The sequence below is a fragment of the Pelophylax lessonae genome (assembly GCF_965119305.1).
Source record: "Pelophylax lessonae genome assembly, chromosome: 4".
Classification (NCBI taxonomy): Eukaryota; Metazoa; Chordata; class Amphibia; order Anura; family Ranidae; genus Pelophylax; species Pelophylax lessonae.
In genome coordinates, this window is record NC_138771.1 from 395751679 (window position 1) to 395773907 (window position 22229).

Genomic DNA, 22229 nt, shown 5'->3' on the forward strand with positions numbered 1-22229 from the left:
AGTTTTATATCTTTGTTTGAAGCCTGAAATGTGGCAAAATGTTGTAAAGTTCAAGGGGGCCGAATACTTTTGCAAGGCACTGTATGTCGCTGTGTCTGTCAATGAACGAAAGAGAACTGTTTTTTTTTTTTTTTTGTCTTAACATAAAATCCTTTTCTCTAATGTTCATTGACAGACATAGCACCCACCCCTCTGTGGAGTTGGGTTATGTATTCTTCTGACACTGCTAGTTACTAAGCTGAATCCTAGAGCGGGAAGTGGGAGTCTGCCACCTGGGATTGCCCCATGGGCATAAACTTTAACTCTTTTCCGCCTAGTGTCCTAGCGCAGCATAACCCATTTGATGAATGAAGATATTTCGCTGTGTCTGTCAATGAACATCCGAGAAAAGGATTTTACGGCAAGACAGTTTTTTTTTTTCTCTTTTCTGTGCGATGTTCTATAATGTGATTGCTTCTCTTCTCCGTGTTGACAATGGAAAGATACCTCCTTCCAATCTGTTGAAAGGTTGTCATGATGGATGCCAGCCCTTGGGCTGAGTTTTTGAATCCTGGGATGTTGTCTGAAGGACTTCCAAGTTCCGTATTTTTTGCTCCATAAGACACACTTTGGGGGAAACGTCTGCGCGTCTTAAGGGGCGGATGCTGACTAAATCCCTACATGTTGGGTTCTGGGTGGTCCGCACACACTGATCCCGAGTATCCTTACGGTGTTGCGACTCCTGGCTCAGCTGTCAGTTTTCTAAAACAGAGCCGCTACTACCTGTATAAGCCTGGCTTACAGGCGGAGTGATATCAGATGCACTCCGCCTGTAGCAGATGGAGGCATACACTGGCAAGCAAATCTCTGCAAGTATCTACTATTTTTATATATATATATATATATATATATATATATATATATATATATATATATATATATATATATATATATACATACACATACACACACACACACACACACGCGGTTCAGAGTATTTTTTCACTTCTTTTCCTCCTCCTAAAACCTAGGTGCGTCTTATGAAGCAAAAAATTCGGTAACTGTTTGAAGTAGTTCACCAGTTTTCTCCCTGCTGTACAGTCATCCTGAATAGTGAGAGGTCTGTCAGGCAATGTCAGTGGTGCTTTGTCAATCATTAGGGATGATTGAAAAGCTATGGCATATTCATCCGGTTTGGGGTGCAAAATTTTATTTCGAGGTGCAGCTGTACAGGTTTGTCTCCAAATCCACAGTACCAGATGGCAGATAGTGGACACAGTGGGAGAGGGTTGGGCTGGGTGTCGAGAGGGTAATATGCACCTTCTGAACTATGTAGAAGATTGTGGTGGCTTTACAGTCTCCTCAGATCAGGGCTTTGCTTTTCTTTCACTATATTGTCTTGTGCTTGTTGTGCCTTGATTGGCATAACAAATGACATATCCTTACAAGTCAAAGGGTTGAATACTCTTCGCCCTTTGCATGACATACAAAAAAGTGGGGGAAGGGGAAACAAAATTATAAAAAAAGGGGGTATATAAGGGGGGATAGGTTGGGTATAAAATTATTGAAAAAGAGAATAGCATATTCATACCAAGTTGCCCTGGTAATAGCAACTAATTAATTATATAGGTAAGAAAAAAGGGGTAATTACATAGTTGCCATGGTAATGGCAGCAGTAAAATAAAAGCATATACAATAATTTAATTCCTATAAAGCACAAAAGGGGATGTTGGGACTTTAAATGAGGCGGTTGACAATGGAAAGGTAAAATGAAGATTAGACAATTTGAATTTATTATGAAACATTTGTTAAATATTAACATAAATGGTAACATTTTCGTACACCTGCATAAACATAGTAATTCATATATGTGCATGGATAAGGACTTTTCATGTGAATACAAAAAAGTATAAATAACAACAATGTATATTCATAATACCTAAAATATAGTAATTGATGGTGACAGCAATTATAAAATGTCGTAAAATTGAGAAACAGCAGCATCTAAAAAAGCTCTATGCGTTTCGTGGTCTGAAACCACTTCCTCAGGAGCAGAGGCAGCGTTAAATCTAAAAATAGATAGAGGTACCAATGTAAACAATCATTGCTGTATCAAAAGAAATTTGAGCGAAGAAGGACCGAAAAATTCATTCTGTCTACTTACATAAAATTGCCATATCATGTGATAATGCCAAACCAGGGCCAATTTTATAGTCTGTACCGGGAACTGTGGGGGAGGATTCCGCACAAATCCCACCGCCTACCAAAAAGTATAAAGGTGCAATCTCCATGGAAAACTATAAATAGATAAAAACGACACCACCAGGTGTCAAATTAGTGCTGTGGACACCCCTACATATTGTAGGATAAAAATATCCCAGATATTGTAATAGTATGAGAACCATGGAGATGATGAAAACGAAAATAGTGTTGAGTGTGTGCAAGAGGGGGTGTGGCTAGCGGCTGAGATGTGAACAGCGCGGCTCTGGAGCTCCGGCGGCACCTGTTGATTCTGCACAGATCCTGGCGATTTGAACCCTCTACCCTGCCTGTACTACCTACCTGTCGACTCCTGCACCCACCACCATGGTTAAAATCGGCTCTCAGGGCTCTAAATCGGCCGCGGCCTTTCGGCCTAGCCCGGGCCGCGAGGCCTCCCAAGATGGCGCCGGACCCTCTACACAGCCTGCGCTTCCACCCAGGGAGAAGTCGGGTCGCACCGGACAGCCTTCCTCACGGATCCCTGCACCTTCGGGTAAGCCTGGCAATGCACCCCCGAAGTCCCGACCCCCAGCCACCATACGGGAACGTTTTGCTGACTCTCCTGTATCGACTAGGGGACCTTCTGCTCCCTCTCCTGGGCTGCTCGAGGGACCGGATCCCTGGGACGCGGAGGGGACATGGGAAGTGGGGGTCTCTCACGCTGGTGGGGCTTAAGATGGGGCTGCAGAGATGGGGAACTCTGTCATTGAGGGTCTTACGTTGCAACATATAATGGAAGCCATTCAAACTTGTCAAACTACCCTGACCACACAAATAGAGACTGTCCGGCTGGACTTATCTATAGCTAAACATGAAGTGCAGAAGATTCATGCTAGGATCTCTACTGCTGAGCAGCGTATCAGTGATGTTGAGGATACTGTTAACCCCTTGCAGGCTGAGGTTCGCACGCAACAGCAGGATCTGAAGATTCACTCTGAGAAATTGGGGGACCTAGAAGACAGGATGCGCAGAAATAATCTTCCTTTTGTTGGCTTTCCTGAGAAATCTGAGGGGAGACATGCTGAGGATTTTTTGGAAACGTGGCTTAAATCTGCTATAGGTGCGGAGCATCTCTCCCCCCTGTTTGCCATAGAACGTGCACATCGGGCCCCTCCAAGATCTATGCTGGAAAAATTCCTTCACTTTCGGGACAAGGAAAATATTCTACGAGCTGCACGCAATATTCCTGACCTTCAATATCATGGAGTTAAAATCTCTATCCTGATTTATTCAGCTGCAACCCTGATGTTACGGATGGCCTTTAATGCAATCAAGCGCAGGCTCAGAGATGGGTAGTTTGGTTACAGCATGCAAAGCTCACTTTTTTTCTCTCGCCTCAGGAGGCTTCAGCTTGGCTTGATGGCTTTGGAGGACCTGTCTGAATGTATTCTGGCTGGTGTACCTATTTTCTGACTGGTCCGGGCCTACCTTTGCCCTCCCCTATGGCCGTTTGGTGATCCCTTTCCGGGGTCATTGCTATCCTGATGGCCGGACAGCTTCATGATGGACTGGGTGGTCTTCTAAGAGAGGTTCCCCCCCCTTTTTTTCTATCACCGCATCGATGTCCTATGTGGTGGTGCCGCCGCCTCAGAACTTTTTCCTTTTTTTTTTTTTTTTTTTTGTGGTTTTTTTTTCTCCCCCCCCCCCTTTTTTTTTTCCTTTTTTGTGTCCCTGGTGTTTTTTCTTACTGGGACTCTGAACTGATGGAGACATTCTGGCATAGTTATGCCTTTTTGGGTTGTTATTGTTTTTGGGTTAAAGCTCTCTGCCCGTTTTTATGACAGAGAGCCGGGTGGGGACTTGTTTTTGGTGGGATCATATGCTCATGTTGTGCTACTTTTCTCTTCTCAGCATACTCATACTCTTCTTTTCAGCAATGGTGGTCGGATCTTCTGGTTATGGTTTTCCTTGCCTACACGTTCTTTAGGTATTGGTATGTATATCCTGTGATTTTGGGAGTCGGGCGGTCCTGGGGGGGGGGGAATCCCATCCCCTCCCCTCCCCTCCCCTCTTGGGGGGGCTTCGCTCATTCGTGCCCTTTTATGTTTCCACATGTCTTTAAAACGTTTGACTTGGAATGTGCGGGGTATGAACTACAAGATTAAGAGGTCTCTGGTATTTGACTATTTTAGACGCTCCAAGGCATACGTCCTTTTGCAGTAGACCCATTTAATGGATCCCAAAACAAGGGCGTTAAAACGGCCACGTATTGCTCATGCATTTCATGCTACCTACTCCACCTATTCAAGGGGTGTCTCGACCTTGATCTCCAGGGCCTGCCTGGTGCGGGTTCTGGAGGTGAAGACCGATCGTGAGGGGTGCTATGTTATAGTGGTTTTGAATTATATGGATCACTTGTATACTGTTGTTAACTTATATCTCCCTCCGCCTGTGGAGGCTGGATGCCTTGATGGCTGTATGCGGGATGTCCTCTCGATTGCCCAGGGCTCTTTAATTATAGGGGGGGACTTAAACGCTGTGTTGGATCCGCAACTAGATCGACTCCGTGGCTCGGTGCGACCCTCGTTGGCTTTGGCTGATTGGGCAGCCGCATACGGTCTGACAGAGACATGGCGTTGGAAATATCCACGGCGGAGGGAATATTCCTGTTACTCCAGTTCTCATGGTACTTTCACCAGATTGGACATGTGGTTTGTCTCTTCGGAGGTGCTTTCCACACTTTCGGAGGTGGCATACTTGCCGAGGGCGATCTCTGATCATTCACCCCTGGCGATGACACTGCTAGTGGCCAGACAGCCGTCCAGATCAGTGTGGCGTATGAGCCCTTATTGGCTCGTGGAACCGATGGTGTCGGCTGAATGTGCTACTACTATGTTCCATTACTGGGTGGAGAATGTGGAGGGGGTGACTGACCTTACCTGTTGGGACACTTCCAAGGCGGTCCTGCGTGGAGCATATATGCAAGGAGTTGCTAAATTTAAGAAGGCTGTAGCGGCTAATATTGAGGAATTGGCGGATGCTTTGAGTGAATCCGAACGGGCCTATACTTTAGATCCCACCCCTGAGAATTGTAGTTTGTGGAAGGCGGCGCAGCAGGCTTATGAGTTGGCATTGGTGGAGAGGACCCAGAAGCATCTCCTCTATCAGTCTCAGCGCATTTTTGAGACTGGGGACAGGAACGGTCATCCTTCTTGGCCAGCCCCGTTCCGGAACCGGTCGCTATCCCTGTCATTTTTGATCATCTAGGTCACTCCCTCTCGTCTACAGATGCTATTCTTGGTGCCTTTCATAGATTTTACTCAGATCTCTATACCTCTCGGGCCCACTATACCCCTCCAGAACTTTATGCCTATGTAGATTCTATTCTTTTTCGGCTTTTGGTGCTCTTTAAAATCGATATGTGATGGGGGTTCCCTCCCCCCTTCGCTGCGTGAGGCCCTTATAGTCTTAATCCCTAAACCCAACAAGGACCCACTGTATTGTGACTCCTACCGGCCCATATCGCTTATTAATGTTGAACTTAAAATCCTTAACAAAATTCTTGTGTTACTGCTTAATAAGGTGATTAGTTCTATAGTGGGGATAGATCAGACTGGTTTTATTCCAGGGCGCTCGGCATATACGAATATGCGTCGGTTGTTTACTAATCTTCCGGCCCCGAATCCCTCTCCTTTGCCTAGGGTGGTTCTATCACTCGACACGCAGAAGGCTTTTGACTCTGTGGAGTGTTCGTATCTGTTCTACGTACTGGAGAGGTTTGGCTTTGGGAAGGGTTTCCTTGCCTGGCTTAGGATCCTATATGATCAACCACTAGCCCGCATTCGGGTGAATGGGGTGGTGTCTAGTCCCTTGCACATACATAGGGGTACGATGCAGGGCTGCCCTTTATCCCCCTTTTTTGCGCTTGCCATAGAAACTTTGGCCCAGCTGTTGAGAACCTCCACAGATGTCCGCGGGATGTGTGTGGGATATGGATACAACTCTGACCACCATTTGCTATTGCTGCTGAGTTTCTTGTATTCTGTTGAATAAGCAAACTGTGTTGTAGCACTGCTATTTTTCATTCATGTTCATGGATCTGTATTGCCGCTCCTAATTCCTGTTCTACTTAACCTTTAGAGCCCATTCACACTAGCGCGACTTGTGAGGCAACTTGTGTTGCCCCAGGTCGCCCCAGGTAGCTTGACATAACAAAAGCAATGTTAATCAATCAGTGCCTTCTTAATTGGCACTACTGAAGTTGCTCCGACTTCAGAAAAGGGTCCTGTACTACTTTGAGGCGACCTGTGATCCGACCTGTCCCATATACTTCAATGGGAGTCGCCTCCTTATCTTGACACGACTTATCAGACTTTCCAGGAAGAATAAAGAGATTAGCCAGGCATTCCCCACATTGCAGCCATGCCTATAATGATATATATATATATATATATACCATTATCTCTGCTTGGTCTGTGTGAGTGGCACTGGTGGACACAGATAAGTGGCACTGGTGGACACTGATTCGTGGCACTGGTGGACACTGATTCGTGGCACTGGTGGACACTGATTCGTGGCACTGGTGGACACTGATTCGTGGCACTGGTGGACACTGATTCGTGGCACTGGTGGACACTGATTCGTGGCACTGGTGGACACTGATTCGTGGCACTGGTGGACACTGATTCGTGGCACTGGTGGACACTGATTCGTGGCACTGGTGGACACTGATTCGTGGCACTGGTGGACACTGATTCGTGGCACTGGTGGACACTGATTCGTGGCACTGGTGGACACTGATTCGTGGCACTGGTGGACACTGATTCGTGGCACTGGTGGACACTGATTCGTGGCACTGGTGGACACTGATTCGTGGCACTGGTGGACACTGATTCGTGGCACTGGTGGACACTGATTCGTGGCACTGGTGGACACTGATTCGTGGCACTGGTGGACACTGATTCGTGGCACTGGTGGACACTGATTCGTGGCACTGGTGGACACTGATTCGTGGCACTGGTGGACACTGATTCGTGGCACTGGTGGACACTGATTCGTGGCACTGGTGGACACTGATTCGTGGCACTGGTGGACACTGATTCGTGGCACTGGTGGACACTGATTCGTGGCACTGGTGGACACTGATTCGTGGCACTGGTGGACACTGATTCGTGGCACTGGTGGACACTGATTCGTGGCACTGGTGGACACTGATTCGTGGCACTGGTGGACACTGATTCGTGGCACTGGTGGACACTGATTCGTGGCACTGGTGGACACTGATTCGTGGCACTGGTGGACACTGATTCGTGGCACTGGTGGACACTGATTCGTGGCACTGGTGGACACTGATTCGTGGCACTGGTGGACACTGATTCGTGGCACTGGTGGACACTGATTCGTGGCACTGGTGGACACTGATTCGTGGCACTGGTGGACACTGATTCGTGGCACTGGTGGACACTGATTCGTGGCACTGGTGGACACTGATTCGTGGCACTGGTGGACACTGATTCGTGGCACTGGTGGACACTGATTCGTGGCACTGGTGGACACTGATTCGTGGCACTGGTGGACACTGATTCGTGGCACTGGTGGACACTGATTCGTGGCACTGGTGGACACTGATTCGTGGCACTGGTGGACACTGATTCGTGGCACTGGTGGGCACTGATTCGTGGCACTGGTGGGCACTGATTCGTGGCACCGATTCGTGGCACTGATTCGTGGCACCGATTCGTGGCACTGATTCGTGGCACCGATTTGTGGCACCGATTTGTGGCACCGATTTGTGGCACCGATTTGTGGCACCGATTTGTGGCACCGATTTGTGGCACCGATTTGTGGCACCGATTTGTGGCACCGATTTGTGGCACCGATTTGTGGCACCGATTTGTGGCACCGATATGTGGCACTGGTGGACACTGATTCGTGGCACTGGTGGACACTGATTCGTGGCACTGGTGGACACTGATTCGTGGCACTGGTGGACACTGATTCGTGGCACTGGTGGACACTGATTCGTGGCACTGGTGGACACTGATTCGTGGCACTGGTGGACACTGATTCGTGGCACTGGTGGACACTGATTCGTGGCACTGGTGGACACTGATTCGTGGCACTGGTGGACACTGATTCGTGGCACTGGTGGACACTGATTCGTGGCACTGGTGGACACTGATTCGTGGCACTGGTGGACACTGATTCGTGGCACTGGTGGACACTGATTCGTGGCACTGGTGGACACTGATTCGTGGCACTGGTGGACACTGATTCGTGGCACTGGTGGACACTGATTCGTGGCACTGGTGGACACTGATTCGTGGCACTGGTGGACACTGATTCGTGGCACTGGTGGACACTGATTCGTGGCACTGGTGGACACTGATTCGTGGCACTGGTGGACACTGATTCGTGGCACTGGTGGACACTGATTCGTGGCACTGGTGGACACTGATTCGTGGCACTGATTCGTGGCACCGATTCGTGGCACCGATTCGTGGCACCGATTCGTGGCACCGATTCGTGGCACCGATTCGTGGCACCGATTCGTGGCACCGATTCGTGGCACCGATTCGTGGCACCGATTCGTGGCACCGATTTGTGGCACTGGTGGACACTGATATGTGGCACTGGTGGACACTGATATGTGGCACTGGTGGACACTGATATGTGGCACTGGTGGACACTGATATGTGGCACTGGTGGACACTGATATGTGGCACTGGTGGACACTGATATGTGGCACTGGTGGACACTGATATGTGGCACTGGTGGACACTGATATGTGGCACTGGTGGACACTGATATGTGGCACTGGTGGACACTGATATGTGGCACTGGTGGACACTGATATGTGGCACTGGTGGACACTGATATGTGGCACTGGTGGACACTGATATGTGGCACTGGTGGACACTGATATGTGGCACTGGTGGACACTGATATGTGGCACTGGTGGACACTGATATGTGGCACTGGTGGACACTGATATGTGGCACTGGTGGACACTGATATGTGGCACTGGTGGACACTGATATGTGGCACTGGTGGACACTGATATGTGGCACTGGTGGACACTGATATGTGGCACTGGTGGACACTGATATGTGGCACTGGTGGACACTGATACGTGGCACTGGTGGACACTGATACGTGGCACTGGTGGACACTGATACGTGGCACTGGTGGACACTGAGGAAATGAGTAAAAAAAAAAAACAGAAAAGGGGATTTGGGTCACAACACATCATATTCTGATTGGCCAAACATAAAGTCGTCTGTCATATAAGTCCTGCAAAATAATTTGTAAAATCGCGGTAAAAAGTCGCTCCGACATGGGGCGACTTTATGGTCGTGGCAGTGTGAACCGGCTCTCACCGGATCTATGTTGAATTTTTGCAGATACTGTGTACAGTATTTTTCTGTAATGTAACTATATTTTGTGTTTTATCTTGTTTAATCGATACAATTAATAAAACTAAGTTTAAAAAAGAGTGTGTGCAAAGAATTGCACCTATAAACACAGAACCACCAGTAGAGTCCATGTGATGAGTGTAGTGAAAATTAAAGAAAAATAGTGATAACAGGAGAAAGAGAAAAATAACTAGTGAACAATAGAAATATTGCAAAGGGCTCAAAGTTACCTGAATAAAATAGGATATGTCAAAGTAAACAAAGGTGCATAGTGTTCAAGATATAGTCCGGAAGATTAGTCCAAGGTGGTAAGTGTGAAGGCAACTAAGTATGCACATGAACTCTCCCCTCCAATGTCACGCTGGTCTGGTGTATAAAGAGGGACCCGTCCGTCAAGGAGGCAGCCATCTCCCACACTGGCGTCAGGAACCCTAACATCAGCTGAGATGATAAAGGCATGCACGGATCATGGCGTTGATGGACGCCAGGTGTGTGACGCCGAGCATGGCATCGATGCATCGTGGGAACCACCCACCCAGCCTACCCGCTTTACGTAGGGGGAAGGGGGAGGGGGCCCAGGATGAATCGTAGCTCCCGGATAACAGACAACAGACAGCCCCGATGAGGCATACCGCATGAATGAGACAGCACTTAGTAACAACACTAAAAGATTCCAATGTAAAGAATATTGTGAAGGGTGTCCTGAAAGTACAGACCAGGGAAAGGGGAGGGGGGAGAAGAAAGGAGAAAAAAAGTGGGGGGGGGGAGAGGGGGACAGGGAACGAAAGGGGAAAGAAAAAAGGGGGAGGGCAGGAGGAGGGGAAAACATGGCGGAAGGGGAAAATGTCTGAATGCATAGGAACACAGGAGCACTGAAATTTTGTAGGAATTTGGCTAAATGGGGGTGGGGCATTTTCTTTTTCCCTGTGCATGGTAGAAATCTAGTGTTTTGTGTGTTTTTGATCTCCCTGTGTGTATTTAAAAAAAGAAAATCTCACTTATGGCTGAGATGGATTGTAACTGGACACCTTTGAACTGCTGAGGAAAACCTGCATTTCCGTCTGAATTTAAAAAACCTGTGTTTTTTTTTTTATCCTTTAGAAAAAATGTGCCGTTTAAGATAGTTCGCTCCTCCAATGGTGATGCTTGGGTAGAAGCACATGGGAAGGTTTATTCTCCAAGTCAGATTGGTGCATTCGTGCTTATGAAGATGAAGGAGACTGCAGGTTGGGAAAGTTGTAGTGTGTGTGTGTTTTTTTTTTTTTTTTCTATTTACACACTGTGTGTCTTCCTATGTGCACCCACCTAAAGTCAATAGACAATGTGGGCTATGTGGGACTTTAAGTGAGACACCGGCAGGTATGCCCAGCGTCTCCATCCCTGTATCGGAAAAAACAAATTGAAAAGGATTAAAAGAGGTGCATGGAAGCCAGCCAGCCCCCAGTCTGATGTACTCACCCTCCAGTCTGCCACCAACCAAGTAGACCTGTCTCGATCTAATTAAAGAACAGGGGTTTAGTTGAGACGCATTTGCAAACGCATGTGTAAGCTGTAGAGCCACGACACGGAACCCTGTTTTATCTGCAGTCCCTAACACTTTTTAAATTTTTTTAATTTAAAGGTTTTTATTGAATTATTTCAAGAACATACAAAAGAAAAGAAAGTGCTATAAAACATCAATACAGCAGTTCAAAAGACCACAATGTGGCCGCATTGGCAATATAAACATCTTAGAACTGACATCCGTTTCATCTATTTACCCAGAAGCATCTACAGTAAAGTAGGGATGCAGGTAACACATTTTCATAACAAACCCAAATCAAATTAAATCATAAACACAGTAATGTGATATACAACACAAACCGTATTACTTGACCACCAATTAACATAGAGAGGCTAGTGTCTCCCGTCTCTCATTGGCCATGCTGGGTAAAGTAAATATGCAGGCTCACCCCGTAGCCTCCACTCCCGAGCACCCCCAAGGGGATCAAAACTGTGCCCGGGGGCAGAGACCACGAGGAGGAGCCGCTCCGTTCCTACATAGGTTACTGCTTAGCAATCATCTCAAGAGAGTAAGGTGAGCTAGGTAGAGGATAAGTGTTCCGTCCTGCGCTTAGACCAAGTTATCCAAGGTTGCCATTGCAGATTCGTGTCTCGTGCTGATTTGTGTTTAAGGGAGAGAGTACGCTTAAACATGTAGTGCATGTTTACAAGATCCACAACCTCCTCAACGGTCGGGGGAAGTTCTCGTTTCCAAGCTCGGGTAATGACCAGTCTCGCTGCTAATAGGACATGAAGTGTGGTATGCCTCAGGTTTCCTGGGACTTCTTCTATCCCAAGTGATAATAGTGCTAAACTCGGATTACTTAAGACAGGCCTCTGTGCTACCTCCGAGATGACCGTAAATACACCACTCCAATAAGGGAGCAGTTTTGGACATTGCCACAGTGTGTGGAAAAGAGTTTCCTCTTCCCCACACAACCTCCAGCAGGTATTATCATACTTACTGTCAAATCTGTGTAGTCTCGAGGGGGTCAGGTACCATTTTTAAGAGAAATTTTTAAGGATAGTTCCCATAAACTAGAGCAGCTAGTAACTTTATGTACCGATTGGAGTGCCCGGGTCCATTGACGATCTGAGTAGGTTATCCCCAAGTCCCTTTCCCATTGAATAAGAGGGGTAGTTTTGGCGAATAGCGTTTTATGTTGAAGGTGGTTATAGAAGAGGGTGATTCCCTTTTTGTTTAGTGGGTCCAGAAGCAGAGAGATATTTCCAGACTGAGATATCAATGAATTTCGGCCATGGTGGAATAGAGCGCAGGAAATGGACTAATCTCAGATAAGTGAAGAAAAACGTGTGGGGAAGGTGGAATTTAGTTTGTAGGTCAGTGAAGGACAATAACTCGGTGCCATGATACATTTCATCTATATATTCAATACCTTTCCTTCGCCAATCCACAAAATATGCACAGTCCATAAGGGAATGAAGTGCTGTAATGGGGATCCGAAGAGGTGATTGAGCAGTGGCTAAGGATTGTTGCGCTAATAAAGTCCTCCAGGCCGTAGCCGCTGCTTTCATAAAAGGTGGGAAGTGTAAGGGTATCTTAGCTCTTAAGGTAGTAGCCATAAGCCAGGCCTGTAGGTCCTTTCTGATGCAATAGGAGGCCTCGACCGAACCCCAGAGGGTCGTGGGGACCGGCCGAAACCAATCCTGCAATTGGGTGAGAATAGACGCGGTGTAGTAATCTTGAATATCCACATAACCCGCTCCCCCCACTGATCTATGTTTTATGAGTTTAGAATGCGCACATCTAGGCTTTTTACCTTGCCAGATAAATTTAGAAAGCATTGATTGGAGGGATTTAAAAAAGTATTTCGGTATGGGAATGGGTAGTGTACGGAATAAGTAGAGCAATTGGGGAAGATACATCATTTTAAAGGCCGCCAACCTCCCCAGCCAGGAGAACCCAGAGGACTGTAATTGCTTGAGGTCATCTTGCAGAGTGGAGCGGGCTGGGATAAAATTGTGCTTAAATAATGTTTTGGTAGAAGCTGTTAGATGAACTCCAAGGTAAGAAATGCATTTGTCTTCCCATACATAAGGAAATTGCTGTTGGAGGAGATTACTCGTGATAGGATCTATCCCTATGCCCAGGATATGAGATTTAGATTCGTTAACTTTATAGAATGAAACATTACCAAACCATTTAAGAGTCCTCTGAATTTCTGGCAGGGAGGCGGAGGGATTAGTTACCAGAAGGATAACGTCGTCCGCGAATAGACTGATTTTGTGGTGTTGGTCCGCTATACTGATCCCTGATATTTTGGGGTTAGAACGAATATGTTCAGCAAGCGTTTCCATAATCATGTTAAAGATCAGGGGGGGGAGAGGGCATCCCTGTCTAGTACCGTTAGTAATGCTAAATGGAACAGATATAGCTTCTGTAGTGCGTACTAGTATGTAGATCCGTTGATCAGTGTCCTTACAGCTCAAGCCACAGCCAATCACAGTAGAAAGCAAGCCCCTAGAGATACACACAGCCCCTCCCTTCCAAATAAAGTTAACCCCTTCACAACCAGTGTATTTTTACAGTAACAGTGCATATGTATAGCACTGATTACTGTAGAAATGTCACTGGTAACCCCAAAAGTGTCACAAATGTCAGTCAAGGGTCCGATCTGTCCGCCCCAATGTCGCAGTACCGCAAAAAAAATCGCAGATCGCCGCCATTACGCGTTAAAAAAAAAAAAAAACAACAAAAATGACAAAAATCTTTCCCTTTGTTAGTAAACGCGATAACTTTTGCGCAAACCAATCAAAATACGCTTTTTGCGATTTTTTTTTTTTTTTTTTTTTTTTTTTTTTTTTTTTTTTTTTTTTTTTTTTTTTTACCAAACATATGTAGCATAAAACAAATTGGCCGAAAATTTTAAAAATTTTTTTTGATTTTTACTTTTTTTTTTGGGGGGAATTTCATATAAAAAAATGTGAAAAATATTGTTATTTTTGCAAAATTGACGCTCTTTTTTTGTTTATAGCGCGTGATCAAAAAATCGCACAGGTGATCAAATACCACCAAAAGAAAGCTCTGTTTGTGGGAAAAAAAGGACGTCAAATTCATTTAGGTACAGCGTCGCACGACCGCGCAATTGTCCGTTTAAAGTCACGCAGTGCCGAATCGCAAAATACCCCCTGGTCAGGAAGGGGGTAAAATCTTCCGGGGCTTAAGTGGTTAAGGAAGACTGAAATGTTTTATAATATTCGGCCGAATAACCGTCGGGGCCAGGAGATTTCATGTTGGGTAGAGCCGATATGGCTACGGCAATTTCTTGATCTGAAAAGGGACGATTGAGGGACTCCAGATCACTAGAGGTAATGGATGGCAGTTTAATGTGGTCAAGGAAGGAAGCAATGTCCTGTGGTGAGGGTTAGTGTGTCATTGGGTCATCTCTGAGATTGTATAGTGATGCATAGTATGAGCTGAAAGCGTTCGCTATGAGGTTAGGTTTAAGCAATTTAGTCTTAGAGTCGGGATAATGCATGTAGGGGATTTTGGACTTAAGTCTTTGCCCTTTAATGCGCAGGGCCATTGCTTTGGTGGCTCTATTGTTAGTGGAGTAAGCAGTGGCTTTCCACTTTTCAAGAGAAGTGCTAAATTTTTCCAGCAGGAAGGCTCTAAGATCCTGCCGTAGGGCAAAGATCTGTGACTGCAGGGTAGGAGAAGGTGTTTGTTTATGTTGCGAGTCCAGGGAAGAGAGCTTGCGGGTAATCTCGTCAATTTGCTGTGTCCTCCTCTTCCTGTCCCTGGCTCCTAATTGCATGAACACCCCTCTCAGGACCGCTTTGTGAGCATTCCACACAACCAGCGGATCAGAATCAGGTTGTAAATTGTCAGAGATATAATTGTCAAGATGTAGTTGGATTTCTTCAACATATGACGGGTTAGAAAGTAGGTGATTGTGCAACCTCCACACAAAGGTGGAGTATGCCAGTGGACCATGGGAAATTGTAATACTTAGTGGAGAATGATCCGACCAGGTGGCCGTGTGGCGCTCAGCAGCCGAAACACGTTCTAATCAATGCTTATCAGACATGCACAGATCTATGCGCGAGTAGGTGCCGTGACGCGGGGAGAGGAAGGAGTAGTCCCTCTCCGACGCATGACAGCACCTCCACACATCATAGAGATCATTGGACCAAAGATATTTAGGCAAAGAAGAATTATGTCGTTTGGACACTGCAGAAGAGTCTAATGCGCTGTCCGGAGCTAGGTTGAAGTCTCCACAGATGAGGAGGTTGCCAAATTGAAGTGCTTTAGCCTTACCTATTACAGAACGTATGAAAGGCATTTGGTGGCTGTTTGGTGCATACAAATTTACGATATACTGTCTATTGTCAATAGAGCATCTGAGTATGATGTAGCGCCCCTTGGGGTCCAGGATAGACTCATGGTGCTGGAACGCCAGGGAGTGCTTGACGGCCAGAAGAACTCCCTTACGCTTCTTTTTCCCAGATGCCATATAGATAATAGGAAAGTTCTTATGGCTACAGTGTGGAGTAGCCGAGCTAGCAAAGTGCGTTTCTTGTGCACAGATGATATCTCCTTTAAGTGAGCAGGCTGTGGACCACAGAGAGGCCCGTTTGGCGGGGTGGTTCAAGCCCCTGGCATTGATGGACACAATGGAAAACGACATCGCTTATGGATCGTGGAAGGCTGAACCAGTGCCAGGAAATGTAGGTACACAGAACAGTAGGTAGTTACAGGTACTTTACCAGTATGAGCAAGGCTGGACGTGAACTGTGGTGGTACTGTAGGTAGAAGTGCAGGACCAGAGGAGACGGTGAGCTCGCAGCCGGAGTGGGAACGGTGGTCACTCCTAGATCAACACACTAGGTATGAAGAGTCAGTCGCTGAAATACTGCGGTGATTCAAAACGTCCAATTCAGCAAAATTCGCTTTTGGTGGTAGAAATAAAAGAATTACAACAAGAGAAAACGTGCACAATTGTGCACCGGCACTGAAGTTGAGTACAGTACTTTGCGGTTGTGAACAAGAAGTGCCAAAACTCAGCAAGTGTAACTCTGTGTCAGGCTTGCTGAAAATAAAACGGGGGTTTTCCACGGAGGTGGAAGAACAGAGCGTGAGGTAAAGTAGGTAATCGCACATTTGTAGCCCGGCCGGACTAAATGAAGCTATGGAGGGGTAGCTCTGAACTCCCATTTAAAACCTGAAGTTTGGGGACCCCTGTTGCGGTCTGGATCTAGGCGGAGGGGGTAGCCTTGCCCCTTCATGGGAGCCTTTAGGGAGCTCTGGAATGATACCCCAAGAGTGAAGTAGCTTCATTCCTCCTTCAATGGTGGAAATAGTGTGGGGAATGCCGTTATGCGTAACCATAAGCGTGGCAGGATGACGCCATTTGTAGACGATTTTATGGTTGAAGAGAGCCTTGGTCAGGGTCTTCAGTTGCCTTCGCTGCTGAAGAGTATGTTGAGACAGATCTGCATACAGCTGAATAGCTTCATATGGAGCTGGCAATGTGCCCATCTTCCTAGACACTTGAAGAATCTGTTCCTTAGCCGAATAAAAATGTATACGCAAAAGTACATCCCTAGGAACAGAGTCTTCCAGGTGGCGAGGCCTAGGGATCAAATTAGACTGCATCCACCAAAAACGCACGAAAATCGCACGGTGGGACTTTAACCACTTGCCGACCAGTCACTGGGACTGTACTGCGGCAAAGTGGCTAGTTCCCATCCAGCGACGTAGATGTACATCGCTGGACTCCTCCCCTTGTGGGGCGGCGCTCGCGCGCCGCCAGAGGCTCGCTTTCGCTGTTTTCAGTCACAGCGGGAGTCGGGCAAGGGGAGAAGCGGCGGTGATCACCGCTGCTCTTCCCCGATCGTCAGGGAATCGATTTTTGAGATCCGCCCGCTTGTGTAAACAAAGCGGGCGGATCTCCTAAGTGACAGTGACAGATTGCAGGATTCAGCATAGCTGAATATCTGTCCCTGTGTCACTCAGTCACCTCCCCCCACACGTCAGTAAGCACCAGGCATACATTAACCCCTCCCTCTCCAATAAAATTAACCCCTTCCCTGCCAGTGTCATTTTTACAGTAACAGTGCATATGTATAGCACTGATTACTGTAGTAATGTCACTGGTACCCTCAAAAATGTCAGTCAAGAGTCCGATCTGTCCGCCGCAATGTCGCAGTCCCGCAAAAAAAAAAATCGCAGATCGCCGCCATTACTCGTTAAAAAAAAAAAAAAAAAAAAAAACACCAAAAATGACAGAAATCTTTCCCTTAGTTAGTAAACGCAATAACTTTTGCGCAAACCAATCAAAATACGCTTACTGTGAATTTTTTTCTTACCAAACATAGGTAGCAGAAAACAGGCCAAAAATTTAAAAAAATTTGATTTTTACATTTTTTTGGGGGGGAATCTCATATAAAAAAAATGTGAAAAATATTGTTATTTTTTCAAAATTTACGCTCTTTTTTTGTTTATAGCGCAAAAAGTAAAAATCGCACAGGTGATCAAATAGCACCAAAAGAAAGCTCTGTTTGTGGGAAAAGGACGTAAATTTCGTTTAGGTACGGCGTCGCACGACTGCGCAATTGTCCGTTAAAGTCGCACAGTGCCGAATCGCAAAAAGTGGCCTGGACGTAAGACAGCAAAATCCTCCGGTGGTAAAGTGGTTAAATGAAGCACCAGTCTGTAGGCGAGGTGCCTCCATCCCTGGTTACATAGCATAGATGCAAATATTTTATGAAATTAGGGATGGAGGCACTGAGCTATACAAGCAAATCTCCTCATATAAAGTCCCAATCTGTGTTTTACACTGCATCCGCCAAGGGATTGGAGGTGTATGCTTCTCAGCTGGTCGTTTTCAGTTTGTACCATCTTAAGAACATTGCTATTCGAGCATTGAGATACTATACCAATCGTGGATGGAGGAGGGTTGGGGGAAGTTTGGGCTGCTCCCTCCCACCTGCCTGCTATCCACCCATTAGCAGCCATGTGCTCCCAGAGTGGAGACACTCAAATTTTAAAGTGTTAGGGACTGCAGATAAAACAGGATGCCGTATCGTGGCTCTGCAGCTTACACATGCGTTTGCAAATGCGTGTTAACGAAACCCCTGTTCTTTATATCGAGACAGGTCTACTTGGTTGGTGGCAGACTGGAGGGTGAGTACATCAGACTGGGGGCTGGCCTGCTTCCATGCACCTCTTTTAATCCTTTTCAATTTGTTTTCACCCATCTAAAGTAACATTTTATTTGAACACTTCCTGCACAGATCTCCAGACTCATTCCTGAGTGTACATCCAAATGGATCTGATGCACGGTTTAGAACGCAGACTGCATTCTGGTCCATGTATTGGATGTGCTTGGAAACCTGTGAAGCCAGCCACCTCTGATTTGAACAGGTTGCCTTCATGCAGCTGCACAGAACACCTGTGCATCCAGAATGGATGAAGAATGCCCTTTACATGGATGTATGGGTCACTATGCCCATACAAATGAGGTCCTAAACAATGTTTTATATAGAATTTTTGTGGCTGAATATTTGAGATGTCTAGTTTGTGCATGGTGGGGGTGGCAGGTGAAAACAAGCCATCAAAATTTGCAATGTTCACAAAAGTACTTTTTTTTTTTTTTTCTCCCCACCATCATAGAAAATTATTTGGGCCATGCCGCTAAGAACGCTGTCATCACTGTACCTGCATATTTCAATGACTCCCAAAGACAGGTAAGATCCAGCTGTACTGCTATGAATATGGAAATATGGCTCTATTGATTTCTGCAAGCTTTGTGTTGGAAACTTCTGTCTAGCTTCTGTAGACGAACTGAAACGAACAAGTATTCACTTTGTATGTAGGGGATTAAAACGAAGCTCCGCTTGTGTGCTTTCACAGGTACCCGCTCCCACTTCTTCCGGGTAATGTCGCCTGTAATTTCAGCCCCCCCCCCCCATCGCCAGGTCATTCACAAAGCACAGCATGCTTCGTGCATGCACAGTAGGGGAGCCAGCTGTTTTCACCAAGGTATCACTTACAATAGGGGTGTCCAACTCAATTTCATTGCGGCCTGCAGCAACATTTATGGTTACCTTCAAAGGGCCAGTTGTATCTGTAAGTCTAGATGTCCAGAGCATCCCCCCCCCCCCCCCACAAACATTACATGCCAAGAGCCCCCCACCCTCTCTTACATCACAGTGCACTCCCCTTACCTGGTGCTGCTGCTGGGAAGAAGCTGGGGACAGGGCTGGATAGCAGAAAGGGCAGGGTCTGGAGGAATGCTGAGACCAGGGGAGGAGGTGGTGCTGTCGCTGCACAGAGACACAGAGGTTCTTTGGGATTTCTGAGGCAACTGCCGAGAATGGAGGGGGCAGCGGGGGGGGGGGGGGGGTTGCGGCAGAGACGAGATTCTCCATGCTGCAGGAGAGGTGCGAGGGCTGCATAAAATTGCCTGGTGGGCCAGATTCGGCCCCCGGGCCTTGTATTTGACACATATGCCTTACAAGAAATGGCGGCGGCAGCACCTGAGACCTGATTGAAAAATCGGCTGGGGTGAAGACGCTGCTGGATTCGTGGACAGGTAAATCCGAATATGATGCCAGCAGCTACAGTATTTTAGTATTTTTTTTTTTTTCTGAAGGTGCCTGGAGCTCCCTTTTAAGCTGGCTTTTTAGCTTCCAAGTACCAGTCAATAGTTTATTTTCAAATTCGTTTGTGGTCTTGTATAAGGGAATAAAAAAAAAAATTATATTAACATCTCAGCTTCACACTTTCTCTTCCTGTTGTTATCCCCTGATAAGCAACTTTAGGGATTTTATTTCTCTAACAAATCCGCATTACTGCCTCACGTGGAATAAAGACAAATTCAATTTTATGTGCCATTTACCAATATACTTCAGTAGTGGTTCAATAATACCAGCTTTTGCAATGTTTATAAGCATACATTGTGTAATCATTTAATCTTTTAAAACAGTTTGCTAAATTTCATATTTTACTGTTTTAGGCAACAAAGGATGCTGGGCAGATTTCTGGATTGAACGTTTTACGAGTAATTAATGAACCAACTGCTGCAGCTCTTGCTTATGGCCTAGATAAGTCAGATGATAAAATGTAAGGATTTTTGATTTCTTTAGCATTTCTGTGCTTATGACAGTTTACATAAACCATTCTTCATTTTAGAGAATTTAGCCAAAATGTACACTAAGCCCTGGTTCACACTTATGCAATGCGGGAAATGCAGCGAATCCTGTGCGTTTCCTGCACCTCATTGCAATTGCACGGCATTCATGCGATGTGCTGTGGATGTCAATGTTGGATTAACGACACCCTAAAATAGATGGCAATACAGTGCAATTTCTAGAGACTCGTTGAATGCAATGTGATTTCATGTGGGGGGAAAAAATGACCCTGCACCATTTTGGTGTGGATGCGATTTGAGGCATCCAAATCGCACTGCACCGACATCGCATATGATCACAGGAGTGCGAACATGCAATTCACATGCATTCTGCATCGCACCAGTGTGAACCTAGACGAAAGGTATGTTTCTGTTGAGATAACACAATTACATGTTCTCATTCACACCGCAAAAAGAAAAACTAAACAGGATTTTTTGTTACTGTAAAATCTTTCTCTGAGCTCATTAACACACAGCTGCTTCTTTATCTATGAACGAGCAGGGTTTTATAGCCCCACCTACAGGAGTAGGACACTAGGCAGAAAAACTTGGCACCTCCTCCTCCTCTGGACATAAAACCCCCTTTCTGCTATAGGCCTCTAGTTAGTCACAAACAGTGTCAAAGAAGAATTTCCATAGAGGGGAGGGTGCTGTGTCCGTCCAGTGATTAACAAGCAAATTCCATTTTCTCTTATGTTTATTGACAGACACCATTGCTTCTTCTTTATCCATGACCAAACAGGGATGTCCCCATGCAGTGCCACGAAGTGTGGGCAAACCAACGAATGGAGGAACAAATCCCAGAACAAAATGAGAACTGATCTCACCGCGCCACTATTATCTCTCCACAAAACTGGGAACCTTCGGGTGGAGGCGGGACGCTAAGATCCACATCCAGTGTCCCCCAGCGAAGACCTGCATGTGTATGGACCACTCGCCTTGATCCAGTGTCTGACTGAGGTAATCCGCTTGCCAGATTGACACCTGGAATGTGAGCGGCAAATAGACCAGGAACAAACCTTTCCGCCCATCGAAGGATGTGAGACCTTTCCAGCATTGGCGTTGCGCTCCTTGTGCCTTACCGATTAATGGACCTACACCACCGTGGTGGCGTTGTATGACTGAATCCTGGTCGGCAGACCCTTTAGATGATGTCTAATACGTCATGGACAACCAGCTTGATAGAAGCTCCAGGACACTGATTGGCAGATGGGCTTCCTCTGGAGTTTGGCGACCATGAGCCGAGTTTAATCCCAGGACCAGCGTGACAGGCTAGTATCAGTCATGACCACTGGCCGGTGAAGGGGTAGGGAGGACCTTCTGTTCCTAAGGGCTGAGACTACCACCTTCAGAGGGAGGCCCTTGTTGACCGCTCCTGGTCAATCTGATTGTCCCTGGTGAATCCTAATGTCCAAGGTAGCAAGAGACCATTTCATTTGGAAACGATAGCCTTCTCCAGTTTTCTCGTATGGAACTACCTCCAAGGTAGCCATCAGGCATAAAACCTGCATGCAAAAACACAGGGAGGACCACCTGCAAGCCAAGATCTGCAAGACTGCAGATCGGAACTTCCAGGGTTTGTCTTGTAAGAGGAGGACTTTGGCCCGCTCCGAATCAAGGATTAGCCCCAGATGCTCAGTGCTTGCATGGAGCCAGCACAGACTTCCTTGAGGGAACGCATTGCAATCTCCACGCTGTCCAACAGGGATGAACAAGTCTCTGAACGCAGGAGCAAGCCGTCCAGGTAACCTTTCACAGCAATACCCTGTTTTCTCAGCAAGGTCAGGCCTGTGCCCAAGGTCAGGCCTGTGCCCAAGATCATGGTTAACACCCAAGGAGCAGAAGGCAAACTGAAGGGCAGCGCTACAACATAATGTGCTTCTCCTTGCTGATGTCCCTTGCAGATAGGGGTTTCCGACGTCCATAGATGCCA

General features: G+C 46.5%; 1 protein-coding gene across 1 annotated transcript in view; it reads left to right on the forward strand.

Annotated features, from left to right (window-relative positions):
* HSPA9 (heat shock protein family A (Hsp70) member 9) overlaps positions 1-22229 on the forward strand; it is a gene marked incomplete at its 3' end in the record, with an annotated part of 663406 nt that overhangs the window by 255015 nt on the left and 386162 nt on the right. Inside the window, exons 5-7 of the mRNA XM_082253601.1 lie at positions 10698-10822; positions 18778-18851; positions 20123-20229. Of these exons, the coding sequence (XP_082109727.1) occupies positions 10698-10822; positions 18778-18851; positions 20123-20229 (306 nt within the window). The remainder of the gene's footprint in view (positions 1-10697; positions 10823-18777; positions 18852-20122; positions 20230-22229) is intronic.